Source organism: Strix aluco, chromosome 29, assembly GCF_031877795.1.
Source record: "Strix aluco isolate bStrAlu1 chromosome 29, bStrAlu1.hap1, whole genome shotgun sequence".
In the NCBI taxonomy this organism is placed as follows: Eukaryota; Metazoa; Chordata; class Aves; order Strigiformes; family Strigidae; genus Strix; species Strix aluco.
Genome location: NC_133959.1, coordinates 5,630,971 through 5,656,853, shown reverse-complemented (window position 1 = coordinate 5,656,853; position 25,883 = coordinate 5,630,971). Strand labels below are relative to the sequence as shown.

The 25,883-nt window shown below is 51.7% G+C and overlaps 4 protein-coding genes across 12 annotated transcripts in view; 1 reads left to right on the top strand and 3 right to left on the bottom strand.

Annotated features, from left to right (window-relative positions):
- The first annotated feature begins 148 nt into the window (after positions 1-148).
- GP1BA (glycoprotein Ib platelet subunit alpha) lies at positions 149-3,805 on the top strand. Of its 2 annotated transcripts, none has more exons than XM_074809037.1 (2): positions 149-250; positions 1,301-3,805. In XM_074809037.1, the coding sequence occupies exons 1-2, from the start codon at positions 149-151 to the stop codon at positions 3,434-3,436; spliced, it is 2,238 nt and encodes a 745-aa protein (XP_074665138.1). In that variant the 3' UTR covers positions 3,437-3,805. The 2 variants fall into 2 exon arrangements, with proteins under 2 accessions (XP_074665138.1, XP_074665139.1); XM_074809038.1 differs by lacking the exon at positions 149-250 and adding an exon at positions 264-747.
- Positions 3,806-6,707: 2,902 nt separating this feature from the next.
- Positions 6,708-11,200, bottom strand: KLHL33 (kelch like family member 33). Its single transcript, XM_074809039.1, has 5 exons — positions 11,180-11,200; positions 9,843-10,361; positions 8,652-9,585; positions 8,119-8,289; positions 6,708-7,590 (listed from the first exon to the last, which is right to left on the bottom strand). Exons 2-5 carry the CDS (start codon positions 10,354-10,356, stop codon positions 7,014-7,016), a joined length of 2,196 nt encoding a protein of 731 aa, XP_074665140.1. The 5' UTR covers positions 10,357-10,361; positions 11,180-11,200; the 3' UTR covers positions 6,708-7,013.
- Positions 11,201-12,823: 1,623 nt separating this feature from the next.
- On the bottom strand, positions 12,824-17,332 carry NDUFA11 (NADH:ubiquinone oxidoreductase subunit A11). Its single transcript, XM_074809082.1, has 4 exons — positions 17,017-17,332; positions 16,757-16,849; positions 13,896-14,018; positions 12,824-13,018 (listed from the first exon to the last, which is right to left on the bottom strand). Exons 1-4 carry the CDS (start codon positions 17,315-17,317, stop codon positions 12,906-12,908), a joined length of 630 nt encoding a protein of 209 aa, XP_074665183.1. The 5' UTR covers positions 17,318-17,332; the 3' UTR covers positions 12,824-12,905.
- A 2,776-nt stretch (positions 17,333-20,108) lies between these two features.
- RANBP3 (RAN binding protein 3) overlaps positions 20,109-25,883 on the bottom strand; it is a 54,728-nt gene continuing 48,953 nt past the window's right edge. For all 8 annotated transcript variants that reach the window (XM_074809043.1, XM_074809047.1, XM_074809046.1 and 5 more), the window contains 2 exons: positions 24,718-24,898; positions 20,109-23,774 (listed from right to left, as the gene is read on the bottom strand). In XM_074809043.1, coding sequence (XP_074665144.1) covers positions 23,731-23,774; positions 24,718-24,898 — 225 coding nt within the window. In that variant the 3' untranslated portion in view covers positions 20,109-23,730. The remainder of the gene's footprint in view (positions 23,775-24,717; positions 24,899-25,883) is intronic.

Below are 25,883 nucleotides of genomic sequence, written 5' to 3'. Positions count from 1 at the left end.
CAGTCCAAGATGCTCTGCAGTGACCTATGGGCCAGGGAAGTGGAGACAGCTTGGCTGCAGGAACAGACAGCCGGAGGAACTGCGAAACCGAGCTCCTTCCTCTGTCTCTAATCTCCTTGCCTGGTCTGTGCTGCGGCTTCTCCCACAAATGTTAAAGCTGCCTCTCAGCTCTCCAGAGGAGCCATCCCCATTTTCCCTGGCAAGCCAGAAAGAAAGGATCCCTTGTCTGCACCACAAACAGCTAGCTGAGGTAATGTGCAGAAACTCTTTCTTGCTGGGGTGCCAACTAGCCTGCAGTCCCCGGGTTGAGGTGCCTCAAGAATGGAAGCTCAGAGTGTGCTGAGAAAGAGCTGCCTTGGAGCAGAGGAAGGCGCAAACATTTGTACAAGGGGCCCTTTTCCCAGGATGTAAAAAGGTGTGGCTTGGGGAACAGAGGCACATGCAAGGGCTCCTCCTGGGTGAGACCCCCCTCCTTTACTGTGCAGAAGCAAGAAATTATGGAGCCATTCTCTGGCTGAGACTTTTCCAAGGAGACAGTGATGGGGCAGCACAGTTAAAGCGAGGGCTGTGCTGAAGGACAGGAGATGGGTTTGGCTGCTCAGGAAGCCGCAGGTCCCTTCCCACAGCTGTGTGTGCTGATAGAAGGCCTGGGCAGCCCTGCCACCAGCGCTGCCGCCAGAGCAGCACCCGATCCACGGGCAGGACGGAGGCAAAGAGGCAGCTGGGCAAACGCTGGAGGGTCCACGGGTGAGTCCCAGGGAAGCAGCATCCATCAGGGGCTGGGCACACGGGGCAGCCGTGTCTGTGCTTGGGAAGCTCTTTTCACATGATTCATGCCTCTATCTTGTGAATCCAAATCTATCAGAGGGCTCAGCTGGCACTGGGTAAGAGCATATTCAGGGAGCCTCTGCCAGGACATGGCTTCTCTAGGCTGGGACGGGTGTGGGTATTGCAGAGACGTGAACACCACAGACCTACTGCTTTTGCTGTGAGGAGGCACGTGAATCAGGTTCTCGCTGCCCCCCCCCACCGCCCCTGCCCTGAGACGAGGATGAGGTGAGCAAAAGGGCAGAGATGGTGTCTCCTTGCCAAGGCTGAGATGATGGGGTGGGTGCTGACAATAGGTGTGGGACTCATCTCTCCCTTCCATCCTCCCAGGGAGGAGCTGCAGGGCTCAGAGGGCTCCCAGAGGGTCTGGCGGGGGATGCCAGCTCTGTTGCAAATGGTGCTTGTGTGGGAAGAAAGGCGACATGTAGATGTGTGTCTGCCTGTGCCCACACCTCTTGGCTCTTCCCTCCAGGCCATGTGGGTCCCTGCCCTGCTCCTGCTCATCATCCCAGTCCTGCTGCCCCCAGCCAGCACTACTGACCCAGACCAGCCCTGCCCGTCAGAGATGAACAAGGTCAAGGACCTTCTGGAGGTGAACTGCACAGGACAGACTCTCAGTGCAGTGCCCCCAGGCCTGCCTGCGGACACGGGCATCCTGCTGCTCAGCATCAACCGCCTGACATCCCTCTCCACTGCTGCCTTCCTGCCCCTCCCCCAGCTGCAGGACCTCGACCTGTCCAACAACGGGCTGGTGGCTCTGCACACCGGGCCCCTGCTGCCATCCCTGAAGGAGCTGATCCTCTCCCACAACGCGCTGAAGGCTCTGCCTACCCTACAGGGCCTGCCTGCGCTCACCCGCCTGGCCGTGGCCCACAACAGCTTGGCAACGGTGGACCCACGGGCTTTCCAAAATGTGTTACAGCTGAAGGACCTGGACCTGCGTGGGAACCAGCTGCGGACGCTGCCCCAGGAGGCCTTTGCAGGGCTGAGGGCACTCGAGGACTTGGACCTCTCAGACAACCTCCTGGAGGAGCTCCCCAAGGAGCTGCTGCAGGATCTGCAAAAGCTGGTGACCCTCTGGCTCTCAGGGAACCGCCTGCGGACCCTGCCCAACGAATTCTTCCCTGAGGGGCACCTCTTCATGTATGTCTTCCTCACTGAGAACCCCTGGCACTGCGACTGCGACCTGCTCTACCTGAGGGCCTGGATCCGGCAGAACGAAGGCAGTGTCTATCAGCCGGAGCGGGGTCTGGAGAAGACAAAGGTGGAAGTCGCCCCTGAGAAGGTGCTGTGTCACAGCCCTGCCGAGCATCAGCGGAGGCCCATCATCTACTTCAAGCCCAACTGCAGCAATGTGGGGGATGAAGAGTATGACTACTATGGTGAGGAAGAAACAATGGAAAAAGCTACCAGGATGGCCCCAGATCCATCCATCCCCAAAGAGCACACTACCATGCCCCGTGCTGTTACCTGGCTTCCCCTCACTACCGCAGGGCCTCCCCTCAGCACCCCTTGTAGCTCCACCCTTGCCCCAAGCACTTTGCTGGAGATGCCTTCAAGCACCAGAGCTCCCAAGACCACCACTCCCGTGCCAGCCAGTCCTGCCCTCACACCCACACAGACCCCCAGCACTGCCACAGCTCTCATTTCTGCTCCCGCCAGCACCCCGCACAGACCCACCACCCCCATCTCGAACACCTCACTGCCAACCACTATGAGCACCAGACCTCCCAGCACGAGCAGCGGTCCCCAAACCACCCTCAACACCTATGCCACTCTCATGGTGTCCACTGGCATATTTTCCACCAGCTCCACAGCAGTGCCTTCTCCTGCCACGCTAGAGGCCTCTTCCGCTGTCAGATCTTCATCTCCTCCTCTGACGTCAACCACACCAGCGATCTCCACCACCATGCTTTCCACTCAGGCCCCAACACTGTCGACTCCCCTGGATACCACACGCTTCAACCAGCCTGAACCTTCCCCTCCACCTGGACGTCTCCCCTTCTGCCCGTGCTCCATCCCAGAGCTCACCATACCTGTGCTGCACTCGCGGGCAGGTGGGGAGGGTCCACAGTGGGGGCAGTGGGTGCTGAGGCACTGCTGCCTATTGCACTGGGTGCTCTACCTGGCCTGCTTGGTTCTGCTGGTCCTGACCGTGCTGGCTTTAGCAGGCTGGCTGGTGTGGGTGTGTCTGGTGGGACGGCCCTCCTGGCGCAACTCCCTGCAGACCCAAGAGGTGCAGTGTCCTCTGCTGAGGTGGAAGGAGTCAACAGAAGGAAGCCCTTCAATGCATCTCAGCAGCTTCAAAAGCCCCCTCCAGCGCCCCACGTTCTGTACCATCAAGGAAGTGGAGTTGTGCCCTGAGGTCACTTACTGCACAATTAAAGATGTGGAGATACAGCGCAGTCCTCCTGCAGATTCCTCCTTCCGCACTACAAAGGAGCTGTGGGTCCACCACAGACCTCCGAATGCTTCGCTCAAGTCTTTCTCCAGGAAGACGACGGTCACAAACCTCGAGTCCCTGAGGACCCCTTCTGCTTACAGCCTGGACGAGGGTGTCGAGGCCATTGGTAATGTCAGAGTGAAATATGCTGACAACTCCTTGTGAATGCTTCTGTACGTTCAGAGAAAGAGATGGAGGGTCATAGCTCTGCTTCATGTACCCTTGTTTTACAAGGGAAGCCTCTGCTTGCCCAGCGGGGAGCCATCCAGCTCCTTCCTCTAGTGTTACTCTCACACACCCTGAAGTTTCTAGATCTGAAATAATCACTTGGGTAATTGCCAGGGAGGGACACAATGTCTTAAACTGGTCAGTGATAGTTTGGGGCTGCCACTGCCTGGTTTTGGGATGAGTGTGAGGAAGAAGAGCTTACTTTGCATTCTATGCCCCAGCTGCTTCTGTTTGAATGATGCACGTAAAAATGCGCTATGCTTTCAACTCAGTGCCAGGTTGTTAATCACAGAATAAATATTCTCTTTGCCCGAATTTCAAATGGGTGCTAGTTTCATTTTGTTGGACCTCCCATAGTCCTGGCAGGGTACAGTGAGTGACAAAATTGTCTTCAGTACCTGGAATAGTGAAGATAGAAAAGTCCACTTATACCCAGCTTACTGACTTTCACCCCAAACATGTGATCCTTCCCTGTGAGATTGAATCACGTGGGAAAAGCATCCCACTGCATGTCCCACTGCCACACAGTAAGTTTAGGAAACAGTAGTGTCAGTGCCTCAGTGACCCATCATGGGATGGCTGGAAATGGAGGAGGAGGGTGGGAGGCTACGGAGGGTGATGGATGTGACTCACAAGGGATTACATTAGGACAAAGTGCCCAGGGGCTGGCCAAACTTTGTGACCACCAGTGCAGAAATCACCCAAACATTCTGGGAGGTGTGAGGAGGAGGCAGAGGTTGTCACTGGAGGGGTCAAACGGCAGGCCTCAGCACTGGCGCACAAATGCAGCAACTAGATCACACGGATCATTTTTGCAGTCTCAAACGCTGTTCCAGTTCTAACTGTCCCAAACGTATTGTCCAGCTACCGTGGGTCATCAGGCCTTCTGCCAGATTAATTACTTGGTCCCCAGAAGGGTACGTAGGCCTGTGCTTAGCCAGCTGGGGTGAGCATCCTTCTGTGTAAGCGTGTCTGCTGGTCAAGCTCGTGTGCTGGGGTGTCCGTGGACACACAAGCGCTGCATTTGTCAGCAAGCATTTGTGTTGGTGCTGCCCTCCGACCACACCATGCTCCCTCCCACTTCCCTGGGACCACGCTCAGGTGAGCAGCTCCGGTGCCAGCACAATCGGCAGTGGAGAGCTCCAGCATAGTGCACAGGAGGGTTTCCCAAACTGGGGGAATCTTGGGGGGGCCAAGAGACCTGCCAGGAGCCTGCAGCTTGTGCCATAGTGGCTGATGGGACCTGGTCAGGGCCAGGAGAAACGGCAGCCAAGCCCAGCCCTGCCCCCATCTATAAAAAAAGCCCTTAAGGGAGTGCCAGGGACCAGGGCGGGCAAACAGGGCACGGTGTGGTGGTTCACACAGAAGGACATGCAGGAAGAGCTCTGCCAGGGAGCGATGGTGTCCGCCCAGCAGAAAGCCATGGTCTCTCTAAACTCTGCACCCCCCACGACTGACACAGCTGCCCAGGCAGAGCTGCGGTGGGAACACGCTGCCAGCCCGGTGCCGGGCTGGACCCTGCTCTTGTGCCAGTATCGGCCGGCAGCAGTGAGCACTCCTGCGGGAGATGAGCCCGGGGAGAGGAGCTCCTCTGCTTAGGGACAGAGCTCCGGGAGGGGGTGAGAGGGTTGAGAAATAAAGCACAGGTCTTATGAGGAGCAGCTGAGGGAACTGGGGGGTTTGGTCTGGAGAAGAGGAGGCTGAGGGGAGACCTCATGGCCCTCTACAACTCCCTGAAAGGAGGGTGCAGAGAGGGGGGATGAGTCTCTTGACTCAAGGAACCAGTGCCAGGACAAGAGGGAATGGCCTCAAGCTGCGCCAGGGCAGGGTCAGACTGGCTCTTAGGAAGGATTTCTTTGCAGAAGGGGTTGTTGGGCGTTGGAATGGGCTGCCCAGGGCAGGGGGGGAGTCCCCATCCCTGGAGGGGTTGAAGAGTCGGGTTGACCCAGCGCTGAGGGATCTGGTGGAGTTGGGAACGGTCAGGGTGAGGTTCATGGTTGGACTGGAGGAGCTTCAAGGGCTTTTCCAACCTCGATGATTCTGTGATACCTGTGATATCAGGGAGTTTGAGAGAGAGAGAGACTACTGGAATTGCACCCTGACTTCCCTGGGAGATGCCCAGCAGGCAGACAGGATGCCTGACACTAACAATTCTCCATCCTCTGTCCACCTGGCTGAACACAGTGATCTAAGGAGTAGGGAGCAATGGTGACAATTCCTGTCCGGCGTGGCAGGCGCTTCTCCTCTGTGACTGCCCCACCTTCCCAGGTGCTCCTAATAGCTATGAGGCTCTGCAAGTGGAACTGAACAATAACAAGGACGACGGTTCATCTATCTTGGAGGTGTTGCCGAGGTTAAGTCAGCCTACATCCTGTGTCAAAACTGCTTCCATGAAGAAAACAAAAGGGTCATTGTCACAGGAGATTCCCTTCTGAAGGGAACAGGTCCAATATGCAGATCAGACCCACTTCTTAGGGAAGTCTGCTGACCCCCCCGAGGCTCAGGTTAAAGATGTGAAGAGAAAACTACCTACACTGCTACGGCCCTCAGATTAATACCCATTAGAGATTTTTCAGGTAAGCAGCAATGAAGTTGCAACAAGAAGTCCAAGGGCAACCAAGAGAGACTTCAGGGCCTGGAGACAACTGGTTAAGGGATCAGGAGCACAAGCAGTGTTCTCCTCTATCCTTCCAGTTTCAGGGAATGATGAGGGAAGAAACAGGAAGAGCCAGCAGATCAGTACTCCAGTTCTCTCCCCAAAGGTACCACTCATGCCCCAATATCCCCCAGAATCCCCATTACTTCGGCCTCTCCTTGCAAGTCCTCCCCAGGATTCTCCCACCTCTCCATACAACAAGCACTCTAGGTCACTCCAGGAAGCCAAGACCTCCCAGAACCACCTAGGACCCCCCAATGCCCCCTATCTACCCTACCATCTACTCCCCAAACCCTGGCACCCCAGGACTCTCCTGTTCCGTCAGGATCCCCCATGCACCCCAAGATGCCTCTCAATCCTGAGACACAACACACCCTCCCCCATGTCCAATGAACACAGGCACCCAGAGCCCCAGTGCCCTCCACCCACCTCCTGGTCCCCACTGCCACCCATCCAGGACACTCAGGCCATTGGTCTCCTGCTCTCCTCCTGTTCCTCGCAAGAAGCACCTGCATCTCTGGGTTCCCCAGCAGAAAAAACAAGACCCAAATGGGCAGTTCAGGAACCACTTTTATTCAACCCATGTGTGGGGGGAAATTTGGGGACCACCCAGCTTCCAGTGAAGTGCTCAGGGCAGGGGAGTGAGTATTCCTGGAGACACAGGGTTGCAGTGTGGGGAGTCTCTGTGTCTCATGAGATCCCCACAGTCAAGGGCATGTACCCTGGGGTGGGGGTTCACTGGAAACCACAGGAGGAACCAATTCTGGGAGAGGGATCTGGGGGTGATTTTGTCCCACAGAAGTGCCCATGGATGCTACCTGGGGATCCCAGTATGGGGTGCAGAGCTTTTAAGCCCCCCTAAGTATTAATGGGGGTTTCAGGTGATTTTGAGGGGTCTTCAAGGCAGCTGGGGCCACGCAAGGCAGGGGGTACAGTGAGGACACAGACTTGGAGGTCAGTATAGGCATGGGGCAAGGTTCCCCGGGTGATCCAGCGCCGAGCGCCCGGCTGATAGGCATGGATCAAGTGGGTGTCCTGGTAGGTCTCATGACTGTACCCTCCCAGTACAAGCAGCTCCCCCCCCAGCACAGCTGCACCCCCAACTACATGGGCATGCGGCAGGGGGCTGAGGAGGACCCAGATGTCCAGCTTGGGGCTGTAGACCTCAAAGGCCAGCTGGTCCCTGTAGCCAGTCTGCCCGTCCCGCTGGCACAGCCCCCCAGCCACATAGAGCTGCCCACCTGCCTCCTCCATGATGTGGCCAGCTCGCTGGCCATTCATGGGGGCCAGAAGCGTGGCAGGCATACCGGGGATGTAGCGCAGCAAGGATGCCTGGCACTGGGATGCCTCATCGCACCCCCCTGACACGTAGAGGGCACCATCCAGGGCACATGCTGCATGCCCACACAGAGCCATTGGCAGGGGCTGGCACCTCCTGAGCAAGGAGAGAGGGAGGGGTGAAGGACAGGTTAAGCAGGGCTGCCCCACGGTGACTGCCCAGGAGTTCCCCAGTGAGCCATGGCTCCATTGACCAGTGAAGGCAACACTGGCCGACACCTAATGAGCCCCAGTGGGCAGCATCAGCTGACACATAATGGATGCCCAAGGGGCATCACTGTTCAACACTTTGTAGACCCCGAAAGACACCACTGGTCAACCCACAGTGGACTCCCTCAAGGGACAATATTGGCCAACACCCAACAGAGCACCCAATGCTGGAAGATGCTTAAATGATTCATCTCATTGGCAGATGGTCAACAGACCCTCAATGAAAACTATTGGCCAAAAACTCATTCACCACCCCAAGGTTGCTCAACACCCAGTAGACCTCTCCCAAAGGCCACTGTAGGCCCATTCTCCATTGGAGGCTCAGTGACCCAAAGACCACTCAATGGGCACCACTGGCCAATGTAAGGGGCTCCTAGGGCAGAGGAAAGCAGGTGTCTACATGGAGCGGTCTCACCTCCAGGTGTCATTGGCCAGGTCATAGCACTCCACAGTGTCTGTGCAGTAGAGCTCCCTCGAGCAGCCCCCCAGGGCATAGATGAAATCCCCAAGTGCCACAGCAGCAAAGTAGCTCCGTCCACAGGTCATGCTGGACAGGCGCTCCCAGGAATCGTCCATAGGCTGATACCTGGGTTTGAGAGGTAAAGGGGCAAGAGACCACCAGTTACCTACAGTGCCATGAGGTGATGTTGGCCACGTGGTCCCCTTGCATAGGAATATCCCCACCTTCTGGGCAATACCAAACCCATAATGCCCTGAGGCATTTCCAGATAGGACCCTCCCTGCCCTAACCCCAAAAAACCTGTAACAACCTGGAGTGGGAGGGCATCTCCCAGTCCTACACCCAACCAATCCCAGAATGTCTTGGGCCACTTGACCAACTGCAATGCCACAATGGTCCATGGGGCAGCTCTAGCTTCACCAACACCTCCTCCGATCCCACAATGTCCTGATGCCACATGGCACCTCTAGGCCCTCTGTAGCTCTCACCTGTAGACACTGGCCAGGGTGTCGTGGACCCCGTAGTAGCGCTTACCACCCAGCACATAGAGGATGTTGCCCACAACAGCTACAGCATGGCGGAAGCGTGGGCCATCAGGAAAGCGTCCCAGTGCTCGCCACTCCACCTGCTTCACCAGCCCCACAGCACTGAGGTAGCGGTGGGCAAACCAGAGGTCTCTGCTGGGCTTCCGGGCAGCCAGGTTAGCCGTCAGTTTGTCTCCACCACAAACCACCAGCACCTCTTCCAAGGAACGCACCCGGCATGGCAGATGGGCCATGGGGGCCAAACTTGATACCATGAGCTCACGGAGGACCTTTGGGTCAGCTACCCCTGCAATCACTGATGGGACCTTCTTCAACTCCCGGCCAGACATGAGGGCAAAGCGAACAGATGACAGGACTTCCCTGGTGAGATCCTCTTGGCCATTTCCATTGGCCATAAGCCACCGTGATGCTGCTTCCAAGGCCTCCAGTTCATGGAGGACATTGAGATCGTCAGAGCGGAGGAGGCGGATGAGAAGATGTGAAGGAAGATCCAGGAAGGCCGGTGTGGCCACCACACTGGGGAAGGTGGCCAAGATGTAGTCCTCTGCTACACGGCCCACCTGGGCCAGATCGTAAGCCCCAGCAAAGGCCAGCACGTCCAGGCCAGTTTCTGGCGTCAGGCCATGGGTGAAAACATCCAGGCAGAGGGTGAGGAGCCCCCAGGCCTGGTAGCGCAGGGAGGTCTCGGCTGCCTCCAGGACCATGGGCCATGGTCCCACCACAGCCCCTGTGTAGGCGAAGGAGAGGAGGAGACGCAGCTCGGCTGGGGACAGTCCCGTGGCCAGCGGGGTGGCAGGGTCATGAGTGGCCTCCCGCATGGGGCAAGTGAAGAGGGCTCGGAAGAAGTCACAGGAGCAGCTCAGGGCCAGGCGCTGAACTAGGGGGAAGAAGGAAGAACGGTGGGGGGCAACAGGGAACCCTTTGCACCGTGCAGCCCCCTGGGAACTCAGGTGCCCTGGCCCTCCCCCACCAAACCACCAGCTCTCCCGAGAGGACCAACCCTCCAGGAACCTCTAGCTCCTCATCCCCTCCTGGACCCTCAGGCCCCAGCATCCCTGCCAGGGGACCTGGCTGTCCCAGAGCGCCCTGTCCCCCTCCTCAGCCACTCCTGGGGGACCCCCACCCCCAGCTCACCTGGGATGACCTCATCCCCTGCCCGGAGCTGGAGGTCGCAGCCCAGGCCGCTGGCATGGAGCTGTTCCATGGCTCTTAGTGTCTCCCACTGCTCCTCCAGCGGCTTGGGACCTCCCTCACTCTCCAGCCTTGGGGCACAGGTGGCTACCACCCGGGGGGCCCCCAGGGCCCGGGCGGCCTCCTCCACCTCGTTCTCTGAGCCCTGGGGCACAGTTCCCCCATAGGCAAAGGCGAGCAGAGCCCGCCAGCCCCGCAGCGTGGCCCCAGGTGGCAGGGGGACATGGGGCGGAGGTCCCTGGCGCAGCTCTCTGGTCCTGCTCTCCAGGAAGCGAAGGAAGAAGGAGCTGATGGAAGCCAGGACCACAGCATGGGCCACGTCGCCCTCCGGGCCCACAGCCACATCCACCAGCTGTCCAGCGGTGCGGAGGTGGTCGGCCATGGACAAGAAGTGTTCGGCGTGGGCCTCGTCCCGCAGGCTCCACTGGGCTGGGGCCGGCCCCTCCGCAACCCACATCTTGCCTGTGGGAACACATGGAGAGGGTGGTCAGGGTGCCAGCCCCATACCCAGAGCCTCTGGCCCATAGCAGAAGTCCTGGCTGGGGACATGGGGTCCTGCCCCATAGTGAAAGCCACTGGATCCATCGCCAAAGCCTCTACTCCACAGCTGAGGCCACCAGGCTCTGCTACAGCCCCATAACTGAATTTGATGCCCTTTGGCAAAACCACAGCCCCGCAAGTGAGGCCAGCGGGCCACGCCGCTGCCCTGTAGCTGAGGCTGATGTCCCTCATCTGCCACAGCGCTGAACCCTCTGCATGAAGCTACGGCCCCACAGCCCCATAGCTCAGGCTGTCCCCCATCAAACCCTCTGTCCCATCTGTCCTATAGCAGAAGCCACCAGGCCCTTCCCCAACCATTGCCCTGCAGCTGAAACTGCTGGTGCCCCAACAGCGGCAAAGCCACCGGCCCCTGGCACGGGTCCCCAGCGAAGCCACCTGTCCCCACCCGTTCGGTGCGTGGCAGGGTCTGCTGTGCGCTGCCAGCTGCGTGTGACGTCGCCCATCACGCTCCCTCTCGCACCGCTTCCCTTCGGGGTGTGCCGATCCTCACGCGGCACCCCGCGGCACCCCATGGTGCGCTGCCCGCTGCTGCCCGCCCCCCCGCCCCCCGGCCCCGTCACAAGTGGCACCTCGCGTGTTTCGTGCTGCGTTTGCACGGGGCCGCGTGACCTCGCTCGGGCTGCGCTTTGCAGCCCAGTGGGGTGCTCGTCGTGTGCCGTGTCCTGCGCTGCCGCGCGGCGTGCCACGCCGAGCCGTGCCATGCGTTTGTCCCCCCTTACCGCCTGCTGCTGCTCCGGGAAGCTCCTGTGACCCCCCAGGAACGTGCCCGGGTAATTATAGCTCAGACGGGACACGTGGCTGCGGCCAGGAGCTGGGAGAGGCGCAGGCGGAGGGAGGTCCAAGGCCCCGGACTCCTGGGACAGGACGATGGGGACACCCGGGTTCCCTGAGGACAGGCCGGGGCAGCTGGAAGCTGCCAGGAGTTTTTTCCCCTCTCAGGCAGCAGGAAGGCGCAGGCAGGGCTGTAAACCCCGGGTTAGCCCGGACAGGTCCTGTTGGGGGTCTCTGGCCCATCAGACCCCCCCCTAACCCTTGCTCATCTCCACAGCCCAGGGTGAAGCAGGCTGCCCTCAAAAGCACTTGGGTGGGAGAGAAACAACCCCCCTCCTCCCCCAGCCCCATGGGGGGTGACACATCCACCACCACTCATTGTGCTTCTGAACTGGAGCTCAGCTCCCCTGACGCCCACACTGGGGTGCCCCCAGCCTCAGGGAGCACATGGGGACACCATCCCCTTGGCCCAGCCCCACGTACCCCCAGGACCACCCTGTACCTGCCCAGGACGCCCACCTGCCCACAGAGAGGACATACCAGGGGGCAGCAGGCTGCCATGGCTGGGACCAGGTGTCCCCCTGCCCCTCCTCTGCTATCCTGGGGTTCCCCTATCTGCTGTCCCCTCCCCTCGCATCTCCCTGTGTTCCCCTACCCCCCATTCCTGCCTCCCCTCATGCCCACATTCCATGTCTCACATGTCCCTAAATGTCCTGTCCCTGTACCCTCGTATTCCCATGTGTCTGGTTGAATTCTGTCCCCAAAGATGATTTCACAGCCTCTCCAAGGCCACTTTTCAGCACTTTATCTACCCCAATTGTCAGTTTTTCCTTCTATCTAGAATTTCCCTTTCTCAACTTGTGCTTGTTATTTCTCACCCTTTACTGTGCACCTGAGCCTGCCTTTTCCATGTCCACTGTGAAAAATTGGCATCAGATCAGCCCTTGACCTTCTTTTCTCCAGGCTGAATGATGGAGTTCTCCTCACCTCTCTTCAGGCATCCTGTGGCTCAACCCTCTACACCTTCTCCGTGGCTTTGCTGGACACGCTTCACTTTGCACATAGAAAATTCAGCCAGACCCAGCCCTGAGCAACCTACTCCAGTTTGGAGCAGGAAGATCTCCAGGGGTCCCTTCCAATTCAGCTATTCCCCAATTCTAACCCTGAAGTTGTGGGCTCTAGACTTCTTTAAATGCTTATTGAGGAAGGCCCCAGGCTCCTGAACACCTTGTTGTGGGTGATCTATAGCTCCTTCCCCCACCCCAACTTCCTCATCCTCAACCTAGAGCCAAGCGCCTCCTCAGAAGTTCTGACTCCAAGCCCTGACGGATGGTCTCAGTGCGCTGCAATCCCCATCCTTGCCAAAAAATCCTGCAGGGCCCACTCAAAATTACAAGAACAACCAAAAGACCAGACTGAAAACAGTAATTGTACCCCTCGAGCTTGCGTGTGCGATACAGACACAGAGGCAAAGTGATGCGCGTAGAGATCTCAGCAGCAGATGAAGTTTCCACTCCATCGGCTTCACGGTTTTTGCACCTCGGCCCCAACACTGTAAACAGCCGGACGACATCAAAATTTTGTGACAACTGCTGATTTGACAGTATCTTTATTACACAAAGGCTTATTACATACAGCATGCGAAAGACAGCTCGCAGGGAAGGAAAGCTCCATTTACAGCTTGGGAGGTCCCGTCAGCCTCCAGCCCTCCTTGTTACCTATCTTGAAGAGAGCAGCGGTAACTCCAAGCCCCACACACGCAGTGGTACCGGTCATGTAACTGTGAGCTGCAAAAAACACATCAAACCATAAAAGATCTCTTAGGGCACAAGCACTATCCAGCAGATCTCGACAGACTCTGCAAATTTTCCACGAGCTACTCACGGTCCCTTGACCATCAGTAACGTTGTTTGCCAAGAGAAATCAGAAGTTACTTTTTTTAAAATTTTCTCATGCTTTTAGCTTGCAATTCGAAATATCAATTTCTATAATCCACTACCCCATCCCCTTACATAAGGAATCTTAAATTGCTTATTTCAGTGACAAAAGTAACAATCGCTGCTTCAAACTCTCATCAGCTCAGCAACTAGGAAAAGTAAAGATAAATTCTATTTCACCACAATTACAACTTAAATAAATCCCTCACATCTTTAACACCGAGTCTGAACGCCTACAGAAAACAGCTGTATAAATATCTGCAGGAGCTCATCTAGCCTGGCAACATGCCACAGGAACAGCAGCAGCAAGATACAGCTTGTCCCTCAGAGAGCATGAAGAATTCACAAGGCAGATGTTTGACTGTATTTTCCCTGTAAAATAAATCACGTTTGTTGCCAAGAAAACACGGATTTCCACAACTCTGTTTTTCACACCCTGCAATTTCAAGTCATCACCAGTAGTTATAACCGGCAGCACTGGGTCAGCTCTGTTTTCGTTCTGTAAATCAGTTCAATGTTTTCTCTGGTGTCCTCCTGTAGCTGTATTTATTTTAGCAGCCCTGTACAACGGAGCATCACTGAAACTGGCACGAAATGGAATTCAGATACTGAGATGAATCTTTACCAAATAAGCCTGATATCAAGATTATTTTACATTTTTCCCTAATAGGACGATTTTCAGAAAACAGAGAGGGCTCATTTCATTACAGGCATTATCCACATTTACCTCTTGCACCTAAGACAGCTCCTGTCGCACAGCCTCCTATGAAATAGTCCAAGGGACTGTCTGGTTCCTCTCGGATTTGGGCACTGAGGCAAGTAGTTACTCCAAACACAGCTCCTAGTGTAGCTGTAAACAAGAGGTAAAAAACCAAAACAAAACCCCTCAAGAAACTGAGAATTACATACAAAGCATATTTTGAGATGCACAGTGCTGTACCAGAGTTCCTCTGAGAGAAGAGAGGAAAATGAAGCAAGACCTGCTTTCGGCTACCCAGGGGCATCATGTCCTCGCCACTACGGGGAGACTCAGCATTATACAAGTCCCACCTAGTTCCTCCTGGTGACTCCTGCAGTCCAGTGGTGCAGCCATCCCTGTGCCACACGGGTCCTGCACGAGCCACCACAGCCCTCAGCTGGGTCCCCAGGAGCCCTGTTGTGTGTCAGCACCCAGGGCAGGAGCGCTCGAATGGCTACGGACAAACACCCCCACATCCAGCTTGGTCTCAGTAAGAGCCCTTCCAGATGAAGCAAGGGGGCAGCCCCCCAACAGCCAGGGGGAAAGAGAAGAGAGAAGGAGGTTTCTCTGTAGCACGTTCCCCCAGGGCGTAGGAGCCAGCAGTGCTGTTTGGGCTCTGCGCTGAAACTCCGCTCCCAAGTCCCTGTGACTCCAGCCCCACGGGGAATCAGGCAGAGGAACTCAGATGGCTCTGCTCTCCTTAAGGTCAGTTTGTCCATGGCATTTTACTCCTCTGCCTGCCTGGGGCTTGCAAAGATTTTTGGATAGTAGAAAAATGGATTGAGTTTGTAAATTTTTTGTAAACTGATTTGGAAATTGAATTAACAATTTGGAATCAAACTAAGAAACTACAAAGTAGAATTGTCTTGTCCACTGAATTACATACCTCATCCCGTCAGACCCTAAATCTGTGTAACTGCAAACTCTGGCAAATAGCTGTGTCAAGCAGACACAAACAAAACCAAAAAAGATTTGTTTGTAATACAGGTTCTTGATCACAAAATGTGAATCTGGCTACCAGGCACCATCTACAGATTCCAATTCATCTTTCTTGGGAACAGCAAAAGTGTCCAGGATAAAAATTTTCAATCTCTATGGTAAATTAGTAAACCACAAGCTCATGTTACAAACCTCTGCATTTTTTCAGCAAAAAGTGCAATTATGCTGATCCTAAAGTCAACCGAGAAGAGCAAACCCACAGACCAAGGACAGTATTTCAGCTTCCCATCTTTCTCTGCTTTGGACCAAGGGGTCTGTAGGTAAAACACACGGCTTCAGACCACGAGGTCTGGCCCCTTCATAGTGGGCAGGATAAGCCCTTCCTCAGCTGTGAGAAATGGTAAGAAGATTTAATATGCTGGTTTAGGACTATGGGATTTATTGAAATCGTAACTGGTTACATTATCCAGACCATTCTAATCACCTTTTATGGCTCAACTTATTACAGGAGATTCCAGGTCCTGTTTTAGAGTTGAACAATTCAAAAATGCAGATCTGGACTGCTTGTGAACCTGCTTCCAGTTCAGAGCACTAATACATGGGGAGAAACAGAGGTGATATAAACCACTAAATTAGACGGAAAACCAAGATGAGTTTGGTGAGAAAACTCTGCACTTGCCAAGGGGCTGGGGGGAGCTTCAGCCTTGCGGATCTGCACCTGCATCTGGAATAGGCTCCTCAGTTCCCTGCTTGTCTCTTCAGTGTCCCCTTTCTCTTGCAAAACAAAGGCAATTCAGGAAAACTACGTGGTTTCTTCCTGGCTATACAGCATGATGGGAAAAAAAACCACATTTATTTTCCTTTTGCCATCAAAAATATTGCATTTGCTCTTCAGCAAGTGTGATTTATTAAGTGCAAAGCCTGAAGTATGAAGTAAAAAAATAAGTTTGCTTCCACTATACTTTTGTCCATAAACTAGCTGTTTTGCAAATACTGAAAAGATGTACCTTTTACTCTAGATTGTAAAAAATGCATTACCTGCACTTCACATAAAGAACGTGTCTTTACATAAAGAACATGGGAGGCAGAGGCTGCCTCAGCTGCATCTTCAGCCTGAGCTGACACGGCTGTTCTTCTGTCTCAAGCATTAATGCAGGAGTTTTTTCTGCCATTACCCATATAATTACTGGTATTGTGTTATCCAGCAGAAAATATTATCCACATGTGAATAGTCACAGAATCATCGAGGTTGGAAAAGCCCTTGAAGCTCCTCCAGCCCCACCATGAACCTCACCCTGACCGTTCCCAACTCCACCAGATCCCTCAGCGCTGGGTCAACCCGACTCTTCAACCCCTCCAGGGATGGGGACTCCCCCCCTGCCCTGGGCAGCCCATTCCAACGCCCAACAGCCCCTTCTGCAAAGAAATCCTTCCTAAGAGCCAGCCTGACCCTGCCCTGGCGCAGCTTGAGGCCATTCCCTCTTGTCCTGCCGCTGGGTCCTTGGCTCAAGAGACTCATCCCCCCTCTCTGCACCCTCCTGTCAGGGAGTTGGAGAGGGCCAGGAGGTCTCCCCTCAGCCTCCTCTTCTAGAACTTTTATTCTCTTGTGATGTGACATATAATAAGGGTTGTGTTAGACAAAATACAGCAAAAGGCAATACCAACTGTAAAGCGTTGCACTTCTTTCAAGCCGTTCTGGCATTCTGGCTCTTGGCTCCATCCTTAAGGACCTGCCTTTGGGGCACGCCGAGGAGGAAACCAGCCACCACCGAGCGCAGAGGCGGAGGCTGAGCCCGGAGGCCGAACCCGGAGGCCTCGCCAGAGGCGGCCGGTGCCGCGGCAGCGCAGGGCGGCCCGGGACACCCCCGCCCCCGAAGCGCCCGCCGGCCGGAGCCCGGCCTTCCCCTTACCCATGGTGACGCAGTCGGCGGCTGCCATCTGCAAGGCGGCCAGGGCCGAGCCGGGCTGCAGCAGGATGATGCGATAAGCCGTCCCGATCAAGCCTGCAACACAGGGCGGCGCCGTCAGCACCGCTCAGCGCCGAGGGGGCTCCCGCCGCCCGGCCCCAGCCGGGCCCCGGCGCTACCGGCTCGAAACCGGCCGGGCCCCGCTTCGCCGCCGCCCATCGCCGCTGCCCCCCGCCCCCAGCCGCGGGTCCCCCGACCCTCACCCGCGGCGGCGCCGACCCGGGTGGTGAGCCAGGTGCGGCGCGGGCACTCCTCGCCCTCGGGGCCGTCCCAGTAGCCCGCCATGGCACCGCAAGGGCACGGCCGCTGCGCCGCCCAGATCTCGCGAGAAGACGGCGCGACCCCGCCCCGCCCCGGCAGCGCCGCCCTCCGGTCCCGGGGCCTGGGCCTGGGCCTGAGCCTACCGGGGCCTAGCGGGGCTTCCTCCGGCGGCGAACAGGCCTCCCGGTGCGGGCCGAAGGAGCGCAGCTCCCCCGAGCTGAGCTGCTGCTGGGGACGCGCCATCCCCGCGCCGGGAGCCTCCTGCCGGCACTTCCCGCGGACGGGGCCGCTGCGCTGCCTCCGGCTGGCAGGTGCTTGAGCGAACCCTTAGAAATCCGTTAGAGCAGTAATTGTATTTCATGTTTTCAGCTCACACCGCAGCCGTGGCTCTTAAGGTGCTTTCGGAGAGTGCAGCTCTGTGTCTAAACCTGAACAACACTTCTGGTAGCACCAATCCTTTCAGTGTTGGGGTCGTTTGTGGGGTTTTGGGGGTTTTGTGGGTTTTGGTTTGTGAAGGGGCTACAATTATAACTAAGTAGTACATGGATTATTTTGTATGAAGTTTTAAGGACTCTGTTCTAATTCTGTGTTTATGTACACTGCTACAGTTTTATTTCCATTTTGTCCTTCTGAAATAATAAAGATGCTTTGACATACTTAGGCTGTAGTGTACGTATGTATTTTTCCAGTTGTTCTCTGTTTGCTAATATAAAACATTCAGGGGCTCACGACCATGCTTTCTCAGTGGTATCCCTTCAATCCAAGCTCTTCCACTTTTCACCACCACTGAAATAACTTCAACAGCTGAACGGAAGAAGTCCCTGCCCAGATTGACAGCTCAAGCTTTCCCTCACCCGTCTTCTTCCCCCTTTATGTGAAAAGGGTATTAAATACTTCATTTGTGCATCCCCCACAGCACCTCTTTTCTGGGATAGGAGCTCACAGCAGCTGGAGGTGTCACCCCAAGAGCAAGGTGTTTGTTACAGCATTTCCCAGCACAAGGCTTGCCAGGCCCAGCCTAAGCAAGGTCTGAGCAGGGCGAGAAGGGGGCCGGGAGCTGTGGCACAGCCCCTGGCCTGGGGACAGCAGAGCGGTGGCACGTTAGGCACGGCGGGGCAGTCATCTTCAGTTCAGAGCTGTCAAGTGTCAGTTTTAGAATGAGATGGAGAGGATAAGACTCCACACCATTAAGTAATGAACAGCATTCCAGGCTTTAAGCAGCTGTAAGCTCTTCTGAATGTGTATTACAGAATCACAGAATCATCTGGTTAGAAAGGACCTTGAAGATCATCCAGTCCAACCATTAACCCAGCACTGACAGATCCCAACTACACCAGATCCCTCAGCGCTGGGTCAACCTGACTCTTCAACCCCTCCAAGGATGGGGACTCCCCCCCTGCCCTGGGCAGCCCATTCCAACACCCAACAACCCCTTCTGCAAAGAAATGCTTCCTAAGAGCCAGTCTAAACCTTCCTTGGTGCAACTTGAGGCCATTACCTCTTGTCCTGGCGCTGGTTCCTTGGGTCAGGAGACTCATCCCCCCTCTCTGCACCCTCCTTTCAGGGAGTTGGAGAGGGCCATGAGGTCTCCCCTCAGCCTCCTCTTCTCCAGACTAAACCCCCCCAGTTCCCTCAGCCGCTCCCCATCAGACCTGTGCTCCAGACCCTGCACCAGCTCCGTTGCCCTTCTCTGGACACGCTCGAGTCATTCAATGGCCTTTTTGTAACCCCTGCTTCCACAGACAAGTGAGGTGGGACGGAGACTCCTTCCTACTTCTCTCCTCGCCTGTAGCTGCCAGACCCAGCACCTGGTTTTGTGCAGCTCTTAACTTGCCTTCCCTAGAGACTGCAGTTCACCCTAGGGACTGGCACACTGCTGCTGTCCTTTATTCTTCAGAAGCCCATCCTCAGGCTTCAGAATGCTGTAAGAGACTTCTTAGGCAATTAGCGCTCATTAGAGAACTCATACTGTAAGATATAAGTTATATCTTACTATAAACAGGCAGGTTCCACAGAAAGCAGCATATAAATCAATCTAGGTAAGTAATATTACTCTTAAAACATCTAACTTGACTCCAACTGTTTTATGGCTAACGGCAGACTATGGCCACAAACCAGTTAGCTAACACAAAGTATTAGTTCCCTTAACTGTTAAATGGGGGCAGTGACTTGCCATCGTACCACAAGCTGCAAATAACTTCGTTCCCTTCTACCTCTGCAACTTTTCACCCACCAGCAAGTCACATTCAAAACATTTCCCTATCCTCCCCTCTTTCAGGAGCTTTTTGTATGGCCTTCCTCAATAGACCTAGCTGCATCTAAACCCACAGCTCTGAACTCCCCAGAGCAGGAATTTTATCTTGTCTGCAAATGGACTACAGTTAGTGAGCTCCTTTCCAGCAGGCAATATAAAAAGCATTTCCCGTGTGTACAATCGGTACAGCCCAAGGCTTGGCACGGACCGATCACGGCTACCAGCAGCAGTGGGCTCTTGGCTGGAGGAGGAGAACAAATACAACATCCCTACTTTGCTTTCCTAGGTTTCATTCGAAGCTGAAGGCAAGCTACCAGAATTCAGTCAGGAATGGCCCAAATTCACAGATACCCTTAGAAAAGGCATTCACTGCCTACCCCCAGCAACAGAATTACCAGTGTTCTTGATGAAAAATTCAGCTTTTGTATCTTTAAGCCCTTGAAAGGAGGTAGTCGAAAGGGAACTCTGAATACTCTCTTTAAATCAGACACTTTTATTTACAGAAATTATCTCTGAGCGTTTCTTTGCAGGATATCTTGTACCATAACCTAGCAGACAGGAATTAAGATTGACTTGAAGAGTCTAGTCTAACAGTTCTCTCTTAGCACCTCTGTTGCTCAGTGCTAACCTCCACAAGGGGAAAAAAAAAATTACCCTGGAAATTTAAAAGACCTTTATAACATTCTGTCTGAATTTATCTGCTACCTGCATAGCAGACTCTAGAGTTCAGTTTAAGCAAGTCATTGCACAGAAAGACCAAAGAACAAGGGGAGAAAAGCGCACAGTGAAAAGTCAGTTTAATGAAATCTTGCATGACAAGTTATGGCAGTTATCAGAATTGGAATTCCTAAAACTAGAGAAGATTATGGGGGAACATGATAAATTTTCAAATACGTAACATGTTTCTAGAAAGGAAATAAACCATTTTCTACACTCACTGGGAGAACAAGAGGCCAGTCAAACTGCAGAATGGGAGGCGTTAGGATAGTCGTTGAATGGCAGCAATACCTAAGCAATGGAATTGATTGACACCTCAGTGGCTAGGAACAGGCCGAGGAGTCATTACCGAGTTGGAAGTGGTTTTTATTCTTGCAGGCTTCTAACAGTTTGGACATCTGCCCAGCCTGGTTTCAGTGGACTGCTGAGGGCTAGTTTATGTAGATCTTTCCCTGCCCTGTGTTCTCTGAAGTGGTGCATCAGGCACTGGGAACCGGACCACAGAAAGATGTAACTACACATTTTCTTACCGTAATGTCTGTATTTCCTGTGGGTATAATCTTATTTTTACTTCTACGGGTAAGAGGTTTACTTCTGGTTTTAGTAACACCACCATTCTTGCAACATTTTCCCCATCAGATGTGCTCAACTTTATTGCACTCTTCAGTATCTTTTTCTTCCTGGAAAATTTGAAAGGCTGCGCCCACATCAGTCAGCAGCAAGTAATTGCTAAAAACATCCATGTTAACAACAGACCTAAGAGCAAAGATGCAGCAGGAGGGTGGTGCAAGGGGAAGACTGTTGCAAGAAGGCAAACCTGGTCATCAGCAATCTCCCTTCTAGCAGCCATCGGCCAGCACAGAAAATACAATGCCAGGCTTAGGGTGTTTTGTTTGCTTGTTTTCTGATAAAAGTTTTAATGTAGTTCCCACATACATTTTGATATGACAGTCTTACATAAATCTTTCAAAACACACAGGCATTATCCAATTTTACCTGCCACTAGTTTACTAAGGCTCAAAGCAGAGAGTGAAATAAGAGTTTTGCTTTGGCCTAACTCTACCTTACTGTGCAGGGCCTGAACTCATGTACGGCCAGTTCTGTTAGCGGTTCACAGTACTATTTTCTTCTTCACTATAAACATACAGGCAAAACTTCCAACTGAAATAAAATTTGTACCAGTAAATCATTGCCAGATTTTTTTAGAATGCTGTAGGTGATTTTGTACCACCACTAAACCCCAAAGCAACAATGCTTATTCTATTTTTCTGAATCTTCATGCATCATCAATTTCATTTTAGGTAAAGCACCTCAAAGTGAGACTCTGCGTAGACCCCATGAAGTTTGGGACTGGGAAGTAACACCCGTTTCTCCACAGGTAGGCCTTGCTGACCAAGACACCTTACTAATTTCCTTGATGCTGACAACAAACAGCTTTATGCTGCAAGGTTGTTTGAAAAGAGTATCTTAAATATGAATATCTTGGTGTAAAAAGATCCAAGACTCAAAATGCAGATCATTTATTTCAAAAATACAGGAGTTCCCCAGACCTTGTGATGCAGAAACAATTGTGTGGTGGGTACTAAGAAACATGCTCTGCTTCTGTTAGTGAGCTGCTTAAGAAGGGGTGCAGCAATAGGTTTGTGCACGGTTAAAATAACCCCGTAACTAAAGAGAAGAAAAAACCTAAAACGCAAAAAGGCATGAGTGGACAATCCAGAGAAACCATAAATGCAGTGCCACAGCTAATCATTAGCCCTTTTCACTCCCCAGAAAAGTAATCCAAGATGTTCCTTCAAACTGGCTGTCAGGAGAAGCAAAGCACCTCCCTGCTCCAACCGCTTGTCACCAACAATGGTTAACAACAGATAACGGGTAAAAATACGTTCTTGACTCCCAGTAAAGAAAAGTGTGTTTCATTAAAATAGAGGCAATAAGGACTGTTTTGCTATTTGAAGAATTTCAAAGTTGCTTTTGTGCTACAACCTGGGTTTTCGTTTTCAATTCATGCTACATTAAATGCTTCTTCCCCTTTAATTTTCTTTTAAATGGTGCATTTTAGATCTCCTTATCCTACAGGAGAAAGAGCAAGCAAGTGAGAAATTATCTATCAGTAAACTATTTATAAAGGAAATAGAACAGTTTGGGGAATTTATAAGGAAAGTGACCTGGTCACTGTTCTCAGTGACCCAAATTCCAACTTTGCTGGACAAGAATATACCATACGTTTTAATAACGAAGTAAAACTCAACTTTCACACAAAAGGCCCAAATGATCAGAAAACATCCAAAGCAAAAAGTGAGTTATGGTTACAGTAGGAGTACTTCAGAATTACACACAGGAAAACACATTCTTGCTTTTATTTTGGTGGAACAGAATACAATATCCTTCAGCCCAAACTATTCAAAGCTGGCAATATTACCTTTTTCTTCATGCTGCAAGACTTCAGGAAACAGAACAGGGACAGGAAGGGTTAGAAGTTAATTTTCTATTTAAGGCCGTTAATTCAGCAAGATATTTAAAAATGTACTCAACTTTAAGCATGAATAGTTGCATTGACTTCAGTAAGATTATTCACATGTAGTTAAGTCAGGCAAGTGCTTAAATGGCTTGTTGAATCAAGCCATTAAATGAGAGCTGCTTTATTATACAGATTTATTTTAATGGCTGACAGAGCTCATTACATGAGCCTATTTTATTATTCCAAGGGCTAACAGCTGTTTCCTCATCAACTTTTCTGAAGGTGTAACCTGTATGCCTCCTACACTTTACTGTAGCCACAGAAACATATAATTTTCTAAGAAAAATTGTATGCAACATCTATTATATATAGTGGCTTAGCTCTCCCTTAAATAGTAACAGAAAAGAACAGTACAAAACAATAGTTTCACTTTTTCAACACACAAGAGCATCTTATTGAAAAACTAAAATAAAAAAGTATCACCACAATATAAATCCCCAAATAATAATAATGAAATGGGAAGAAAGAAAAGGAGTTAGCAAAACGTCCCGTGGACTTTAAAGTCTCTTATTACCGCATTACAAAAGCTTTTCTGGTGAACCACAATGTTTTGTTTCTCTCTGTTTACAAACCCACTAGACAGGGAACAACGGTGTCCACAACCTACACTGGGATTAAAAGGTAAAAACATAATCTGCCCCATCTGAAGTCCAAAAAGAGAATGAACCCAAAAGGGCAGTCAGTGAGCATAGGAACTGGTGAGGACACTGTTTCCCTGCAGGAGGCAGAAACTCATAAGGGGGAGTAGGGGTTGTGAAAGCAGAATTCGAGTTGGAACCGTGTCGGAAAGTTCTATCTCGGAGGCCTGCAAGACATGAACTAATGAAGAAACAGTCAAAAGGTCCCAATGAAAAGCTGTGACAAGCTGTAATGTGCCATTTCAATTACAAGGAAGAGGGGAAATGTTTGGTTTTTTTTTTTTTTGGCTCATCAATATGATGAGCTTTCATGTCCGAAACCACATTCAGGTAGTTTCCAAGTCTGCTTTTTTTGTGTGGAATCTACTGATCCAGACCAAAAAACCAAACAAACAGAACAGGGATGCACAGTTCTTAAGTCCTGGAGCCTTCAACACTGCCTGAAATAATAGCTGGCCTGGGGTATCCAGAGATGCCTGCAAGATGGTGTTCGTAGCAGCCTTGCAAGCAGATCGGCTCACATCTGCTATGTGCTGCCAACATTCTGCCCGTCACCTTCATCATTAGGACCTGAAACAAAGAAAGTAGTTCTCGGTCACAAGAAGTATCTTTTGTTCCTTGCCTTACAATAAGAGACCCTACCTGAGAGGCCTACAGAAACCTCAGATTTAGGATTTCAGTGACAGATGGGAACTGCAGAATTCCCCCTCCCCCTGCCTTACATCTTCCTTCTCCAGATTAAGTTCTGTCCACTGCATAATTTTATGTTCTTGACTAATCTGGTTGGGGGATCCCAGTAGCATCCCAGAGCCTAAAAGCTCAGTTTCCAGCCACTTCAAACCACCCACTGCTTTTGTTCATATTCATTCCTTCTTTTTTCCCTGCAGTGAATCAGGATGGAGGACTGGTCTCTGTCAAACGTTGGATGTTCAGAGGTGCAGGAAAGCAAAGCACAGATGACTTAAGTCAGGAGTACAGAATGAAGCCTTCCTCTAACTGAAGCCTAGTGCTTTTCTTAAATTATGGTCTCCTCATCTACAATGAAATTAATTACACTCTTTCCACACCCCTTTGTATACCTTCTGCTTTCCAAACAGCACTCTACTCAAGGGTGAGTCTGGATCCTTTCTACTGAAAGTACCTGAGATGACTGTCTTGGGCTTTTACGTGCAAGCCTTGGCCATGCTGAAAGCAAAAATGAAACTCACCACCACACCTTAAAAATCCTGTAAACAAACCCAGAACTAACTGAAGCACAGATAACCTATGCTAAACTGGGACATGTAACTCAGATGGAAGCAGCACAGGGGCCTTTCTGCTAGTTTAGAGAAGTAGCAAGAAACAGTTGCATTCAAAAAGGCAATTCGTGCAATGAGACTTATTCCACAAACGCCCGTGAGAAGTAACAGGCCCGAAGCACATCTACAACATGCAGTTACAGAGAGGACAGTCTGTCTTAAAGAATGCAGAGAAAAATGTATGGAAAACAGAAAAAACTGTCTTTCTTGCTTACCACTTCCAGCTGATCCTGAAGGTGCAATGACATCATCATCACTGTCTTCCTCATTTGATTGCGTTACTTCTGGCTCAGGTGCTACATTCTTGACTTCTTGCTCTTGTTCCACTCTACTCCGCAAGGCCAAGATCCGATGATGTAATGCAGCATACAACTGCCCTGTATCTTTAGAGCTTGCCTACATTTTTTTTTTTTTAATATTCAGGAAACAAGAAAAAGGTACAAAGAATTATAACAGAATAAAACACTGCTTACATAATACACACCAGTCATTACAAATTTCACAATCTACTTTTCAGTCTTCTCATGTGGGGTTTTTCAAACTGGGTCAGAATGGGCTGTGGTATACATAGCAAGTGCTGGATATGCTAAACTGATGGCGAGTTCCTCTCTGCTCAGCACTGACTTTCTCTGGCTAACCAGTATTAGCTGATTTTGTATAACCTCCTTCACCCAGGAGTCACACAGCTTTCCTAATACTTTCCAAAAGGTTATGCTAAAAATCTTTAATTAAAAAGCTTCTTACACAGATTTTTCCAGGTTTGTCAATCACTCAACTTCCCATATTAGTTAATCGTAATCAAGTCACTTAATAGTTTCATGATGCACTGACATAAAATTTCGACATAAGATATAATAAGAAAACGGAATGGTCATGCAGTCAAGCAGGGGATTATCTCAATTTCTTTAATTTTTTTTTTTTAACACTCTCTTTTTATACTTGCCAGCTGTTTCAGACGGAAGCATCTGTGACAACCTGTTCAAGAATATATGTTTTACTCTCAAAGGTTAACAGCCACTTCATGACTCCAAAAGAATAAGTTTTTAGGCCTATCAAACTAAGTATTTAATGGACAGTATTTAGAAGGGAGCTCCCTTTGAATACTATGAAACTCTGTTTTCACTATGTCAATTAACTATTGCTGTTACCCCAAGTTAACTGTAAGGTAACGATCCCACTTCTCAGAGTCTTCCATAAAAAATTGTTTCTGTCCTCCCCATCTTCCATCACCTCTATATCTGAAAAATTCCCCTGCAGTGAGCTGTAGTGAATAAATTATTCCACACAAGATACTTTTTATCAATACTAAAATCAAAAGTGAATAACCTGATGATAGATTAACTCGAACTTTTCAAATCTAGAAAAAAGCTGAGAAAAAATT

What these genes read in the sequence shown, in the direction of transcription:
- NDUFA11 (XM_074809082.1), bottom strand. Translation starts at nt 17,317, where the DNA reads ATGGCGCGTCCCCAGCAGCAGCTCAGCTCGGGGGAGCTGCGCTCCTTC. An exon ending in CCGGGTCGGCGCCGCCGCGG is followed by an intron (nt 16,850 to 17,016) that starts GTGAGGGTCGGG and finishes CCTGTGTTGCAG; the next exon opens with GCTTGATCGGGACGGCTTAT. An exon ending in CGCCGACTGCGTCACCATGG is followed by an intron (nt 14,019 to 16,756) that starts GTAAGGGGAAGG and finishes TCTTGTTTACAG; the next exon opens with CTACACTAGGAGCTGTGTTT.
- GP1BA (XM_074809037.1), top strand. Translation starts at nt 149, where the DNA reads ATGTTAAAGCTGCCTCTCAGCTCTCCAGAGGAGCCATCCCCATTTTCC. An exon ending in ACCACAAACAGCTAGCTGAG is followed by an intron (nt 251 to 1,300) that starts GTAATGTGCAGA and finishes TCTTCCCTCCAG; the next exon opens with GCCATGTGGGTCCCTGCCCT.
- KLHL33 (XM_074809039.1), bottom strand. Translation starts at nt 10,356, where the DNA reads ATGTGGGTTGCGGAGGGGCCGGCCCCAGCCCAGTGGAGCCTGCGGGAC. An exon ending in AGGGGATGAGGTCATCCCAG is followed by an intron (nt 9,586 to 9,842) that starts GTGAGCTGGGGG and finishes TCTTCCCCCTAG; the next exon opens with TTCAGCGCCTGGCCCTGAGC. An exon ending in CTGGCCAATGACACCTGGAG is followed by an intron (nt 7,591 to 8,118) that starts GTGAGACCGCTC and finishes CTCCTTGCTCAG; the next exon opens with GAGGTGCCAGCCCCTGCCAA.